Raw genomic sequence first — 6,000 nt, 5'->3', positions numbered from 1 at the left:
CCAACACGGTGGAAGGGCGAGAGGGAGCGCCACGGCGGAGGAGAGGAAGGGGTGAGGAGGAGGTGAACCTGTTCCCGAGGGAGTTCCTTGACCCTCGGGGCGGGGGGGGGGGGGGGGGGGGGGCACACTCTCTTGCGAGCCTTCGAGAGACGCGAGAAGCCAGCGGTGTAGCCACCATGATGCCCGCCGGCTAACTCTGAGGCCCTCGAGTAAACTCCTGGAAGAGCGAGATGGCGGGAGAGATCGAGCGGGATGCTTCTCTGGCTGCGGTAGGCAGACGGAAAAAGATGAAGGATGAGAAGAGGCCACGGTGAAAAGGAGACGGACAATACCGGGAAGGAGAAAGAGAGACGGACCAGGCAGCACCATCGCGCAGTATATCCCACTACCGATGTCCGTACGTCCATCCGTCCGTGGTCCATGGTGCACCATACTGCCATGCTACCATCGTATTAACCTGTTGCATATTAAACGAACAATTTTGAAACTTTGGAAAATTTTCAAGGTATTCTAAAGTAACACTTATATTATATGGAAAAGTTTCAGCGAAATGACTGTATAAATCATTCAGTGTTGCACCGTGTCGTACAGGTTCTTTCAATCCGGGAGGCTGACCTCGGTGTTGCAACCGGTGGATGATGGGGGCTGCCGGTTAGATCGCGAAAATTTAATTTCGATCGCCGCGGGGATCGTTGTACGAACTCTCGTTTCTCTTCGTCGAGGGGAACTGATCGCAATTAGAGTAACGCGATCGGGACGTTCATCCATCTGTTGAATTAATTCGACGATTCACGATACTGAGTGGCGAATCGATAACCGATTTCCTTCGGAGCTACGTTGAAACTTCTTAAATCATCGCCGGGACAAAAAGCTTCTGCCTCCGTGGCGTTCCGGTTCGTAGAATAACGCAACGAGAGGCGACTAGAAAGGAGTAGAGCGAGGAGAGAGGCCGGTTGCCGGTGATAATTTATTGCCATTTAACCGGCCGTCCCTTCGGCTCGCGCGATAACTCGACACGCGAATTACGTGGAACAACGTATACGGGGGCAGAAATTCAATGACGATCCATGCCGATGGTTGTTCTTAGCCCACGGATCCGGGGTACCGTATCCCGATCGCCACCATAATGACGGTGGACACGCGACAGGGACTTATCCATTATTCATCGGTCGAAAAATCAGTCTTCCGGAATATACATAATTTCCTCCCGGTCCTATCCCTTTCCTTTTCTACCCGGCCGCCACCTATCTCTCCAACGGGGCTGCTCTTTTTATCCCGCGAACCGAACCCTGCTATCATTATGCTTCACGTAACCGTACATTTAATAACTTTAATTCCCGAGGCCGGGATGAAAATTGGATGCATCCTCGCGACGCTCGATCTCGTCGGTTCTCCGGCGAGCATCGCTTCCGTGCACGAAACGCCGTCGGCGATGCCTGGGAACCCGGTGCACGCTTCCATCGAACGGGCTCCGTATCGGCGGGCCGGGCCCCGAAGGGACGCCGACTGGCACGGTGTGTCGTGCAAACGGTTCGATCTTCTTACCTCGGCCGAGGTGAGAATACACAACCGCGGTGTTACGGGCGCTCGCGATGAAACCGATTGTAAGATATATACGCGAGCGCCGGCTTGGATACCCAGGCCCAGCATCCAACAGCCGGGCACAAGTGTACGATCGTGTAATGCCTTCCAGAAAGGCAGCCTCCGAGACGGAGCCAGTGTGCGACGGTGTACCGACACACGGCTCTTTGCTGGCAATTCCTCTTATACCATCCTACTGACGTTACACGAAGACTAGATCGTGTCTGTACGTACACGGTACCAACATGCCTGGCTGCCAGCGATGAGCCACGCTCGATGTACACGAGAGGAGGCCAGGCAACGTGTAAAGGTCTTAAGGTACGTTTCCACGTGACGGTGAATCTGGACATTTGGTATCCGAAATTCCATTTCATCGTATCTGAAAATTCTGGTTACAGTAAGTCAACCGAAAGAAAAATGTCCCAATGCGTCATCGACTTTCCTCGTGACTTTCGTGTGTCACGTGAAAACTCAGTTGCGTGTTTACCCGTGTGCAAGGGTACACCTACCAGCACAATCATTCCAATTCCCCTCGTGCAATCGTAGTGACATTACGCGAAGCCAGGAGGAGTGGATGGTGTACCTACGTACACGATACCAAGACGTTCATCCGCGGGCAAAGAGGCGCTCTGGACGTACAGAAGTGGAGGGCAAGCAACGTGTATGAAGAGGCAACGATGCCAGAGAGGAGCGAGAGGAGCGATGTGCTCGGGGTGAAGAGCGGACCCTATGATATGGTGGGAGTCGTCGATGCTGCCGATGGAGGGTGGGGAAGGTGACGGGAAGGGGATGGTATCGGGTGAAAGAGAAAGAGAGAAGGGATACAGGTGGCTTGGAAAGCAAGGAAGAGACGGAAGGTAGGGATAGAGAACGAACGAGAGTATGGTCGGCGGGGGGGAGGCCCGCAGGCCGGCCTGCGGCTCCGACTCAGTATCCCCGGAGCGACCGACTCGTGTACCCCGCGGAGGTGCTGCGTTTCCGTGCTCCAGCGTGCACGACACCACAACCACACACATACACCTAACCAGCTACCACACCGATTCGTTTTACGTGACCGTGCACGCACGCGTAGTCACACACATACACACAGACACAAACGGCGAATAGAAAGGTGGACGTCCGTACACGAGGCACGCGCGCGTGTGCCTCGATCCACACACCTGTTCCCTGAGGAGACACGCCGATATCTCTGCTTCAGTCCAGACACCGCGACAGTTCGACGACGCGCGTGTTTATCGGCCGCGACTCCTCTTTCTATCGCGTGTGCGTAAAGGGGTTGCGCGCATTCTCAGTCACCCCTTTAGGGAGGATTTCAATCGTATCGGAGTGAAAGGTCGAATCGTAGGAGCAACGCGTTTGATGGATTACCTGTGGAGGATCTATGGTGAATAGAGCATAACGACTCAAAGATTCGCGCCATTTCAAGGCGTTTCGATTCGAGATCGTTCCTCGTCATTTTTTCATATTTCGAACAGTGAGGTGAATAGTGCTTCTTCAAGGTATAGTGCTGGAGAGATCGATTAAACACGTGCTACCCCGAAGGAACTGTTCGAAGAGGCAACGGAACAGGTGGAAACAGGTGAATTCGTGCTGCTGCGGTTTCAGGACCGACCCCAGACTCGTCAAAGTGGGTCGCTTAAGCTACGCGTAGGGTCGTGGTAACATCGACATGGTGTCAAGGAGCGGGCATCGCGTAAACAACGACCCAAGTCCGCTCGATTAATTACCCTCGATCAAAGTGAAACGAGCGAACAAGGTAACCGAAGAGAAAGGGGGAGAAAAACCGAAGAGGATCGTAACGACCTATCGATATCGCACGATCAAAGGCAATCGTACGAGGGAAAGGTGTACCTGTCGCGTCGCGATAGTGTGCGTAAACATCATCGAGGTCCGTACCGCATCCTCGAATACACGTCCTCGTTCGAAAGCGAGCCGATCTCTCACGGTTCGTCCCGAGACTACGATCGAACTCTATACATTACGCTGAATAGTGATCAATGAAACAGTGTTAAACAGTGTCTTAAACAGTGCCTTTATAGATGCAACAGTGACCTAGTAATTCGGTGTGTGCGCGGACCGGAAGTAGCAAGTGAAGTGTACCGATCGACAAGAAGGATTTCAACCGTCGATCGTTGTGAAGAGTGTTTTCCATCGATCCGAGGAATAATCAAGAAGAGGAATTCTGGAAGATCAACGATAGATAGATAGATACCTTACCTTATAGATAGATCTCGTTAAGAGTGGCTGAGGAAGGACGCAGGTGACCCACGGGGAATGGTGATGCGGTAGTCGAGGGATTCCTCGAGGAAAGACATGAGGGCGGCCGCCGCCTACGTCCTGTTCCTTGCCCACCTCATACAGGTACGTGTACGCTTTATCTACCCTATTGCGCGACAACCCGGCGCGGATTCTCTTCCGTATTCGACTCATACGGGCATGTACGCTGTCACGGGTTTAATGGAGCCGACGGAGCGCGCAACGCGCCGACCTACCAACGCTTCTTCCCTCCGCTAAGACTCCAACTTGTTACGCGTGTTGCCCGATCGAACAACAGTTCTGCGGTCTCAGATCCTTTGATAGGATATTGTAGGAGTTGTTGCGGTTATTGCGGTTTCGGAAGCGTATCTTAAGCTAGCGCCATGCCTCGACTTTCTGTCCTAACATTTACACTTGGTCTCCCAAAAGTAACCGGGATATCCTTTTAATTTCAAGGAAACGGTAGAAGGAGTAATTCTTTCATTTTATGTGTCTCGAGGACGAGTAATTAACGAGCACACCTTGCATCCTGTAGATCAGCAGGTATTTAGAACACGGAATCACAGAATTATGATAAATATTGATAGACACGCTGCTCGTAACACGTTTAGCAAGGTGCGCCGATAAGATCAGCTAACCAAACGAATCTCATACAGAGACACATTAATTACCATTACGGTGTCGATCGATGAGGTCGAAATGCGAGATAATTAGCGAACGATCAAACGTCTCTGTCACTCTACTGACCTGTATCGATACCAGTTATAGAAAACGATTACATATTAATTACATGTATCAGCACGAATGAAGCGCAAACTGTCGCAAAGTGGAACGATTAGATAACTAGCGTCGAGCAGCGATGAATCATTGGGACGAGGTTTATTAACTTATCTTAGACGCTAATTCGATGAACGCGTAAAGATGCTCCTCTCTTTTTGTCTTCTTCTTCCTCTCCTTCATAGAGAAGATTTTATCGATGGGTTTGATGGAAGCCAGTGTCGCTCCCGTTTTCAACGCAACACAATATCGCGAAAAATTCCCAAGGAAAGTTACCAAACTGTCTTATTGTCGACGGCGATCGCCTCTTCCGCTCGAACCTTTCCACCGTAAATTACCGAGTAGCTATCTGTAAAAGCGTTAAACCTTCCAGCTGATTGCGTTATTTTCATGTATCGTGCGACGTTGTCTCACACGACGTTTCGCGTGTTTCCTCTCATCTCGGATCTCTCCCTTTCTCTGTCCTCGCGTTTCGAATGCTGGTTGCACAAGGATGGAAGGCCATCACGTCTGCATCCTTCTCCTTGTTCTCATCAAGGAGATACGTACTCACGGTGTAACCAGCGCCGCTTTTTTCTTTTTTTTCTTTTTTTTTCTTTCTCCTCCCCGCTGATGTTGCCTCGTCACCCACACTTATCATCCGGCTCGCCGGTATCTCTGGCATTGTGCGGCCCCGTGTAATCTCCTATTGTCCGCGCCAGTCACCGCGATGCCCCGTCGAAAAATGTATAACACGTTGCATCAGTGTAATGGGACGGTCTTATTTGTATCTTCCTGCACGGTTATTACACGCTCTCGTGCACGCGCTCCGCGTTCAGGAAGTGTGCTCGCGAGGGACACCGCGAGCCCCTCCTACAGAGGATGGAAATTTTCTCGTCAACGTGGATTGAAGTATGGAAATCGCGTTAATCGTTCAGCCTTTACGCATCCACCTAGCTTAATTGAGATTCATTAATATTCTTCGAACAGAACTGACAGTGTCTTTCAAAGATCGGATGATTTTCAAAAGTTGAACAGAATGGAACGGGAGCGTCAAGAAGCTCTAAAACGCAATCTTGTTGGTGGTTAAACACAGCCTCCTGTGCGGCTCGCAAAACCGCGAAATGGACAGGGAAAAAGGAGCCAGCCCGTGGTCGAAATAATTGGAGCTTAGAAACGAAAAGCTGCCTCTCGACGGACACGAGTTATGGGCGAAGGGGTTTCGCGCAGCTCTCTTACAAATGACTTTCGAAGAAGAGCCGCGCGGGAAGAGGCTGCAGCCTCGATCATTTCGACCTAGTGCAATTAACCGACTCTGCTGCTCTCTTTCAATTACGGTCCCAGCGGAATTACCGTTATAACGCGCTGCTGTTGTCTGGGAAAAAAAATTTTGCCAAAAGTATTCCG

The 6,000-nt window shown here is 51.1% G+C and overlaps 1 protein-coding gene across 4 annotated transcripts in view; it reads left to right on the top strand.

Moving 5' to 3' along the window:
• Nucleotides 1-761: 761 nt before the first annotated feature.
• Nucleotides 762-6,000, top strand: part of Ser (protein serrate) — a 36,596-nt gene continuing 31,357 nt past the window's right edge. For 2 of the 4 annotated variants that reach the window (XM_034320922.2, XM_034320919.2), the window contains exons 1-2: nucleotides 1,641-1,899; nucleotides 1,980-3,942. In XM_034320922.2, the coding sequence (XP_034176813.2) occupies nucleotides 3,895-3,942 (48 nt within the window). In that variant the 5' untranslated portion in view covers nucleotides 1,641-1,899; nucleotides 1,980-3,894. Of the gene's footprint in view, nucleotides 1,556-1,640; nucleotides 1,900-1,979; nucleotides 3,943-6,000 lie in introns of those variants that run through there. The other 2 variants (XM_034320920.2, XM_034320921.2) reach the window with 2 other exon arrangements.

The sequence above is a fragment of the Osmia lignaria genome, chromosome 12 (assembly GCF_051020975.1).
Source record: "Osmia lignaria lignaria isolate PbOS001 chromosome 12, iyOsmLign1, whole genome shotgun sequence".
Classification (NCBI taxonomy): Eukaryota; Metazoa; Arthropoda; class Insecta; order Hymenoptera; family Megachilidae; genus Osmia; species Osmia lignaria.
Note: the sequence above shows the minus strand (reverse complement) of the source record. Positions and strands in the feature narration are given on the sequence as shown.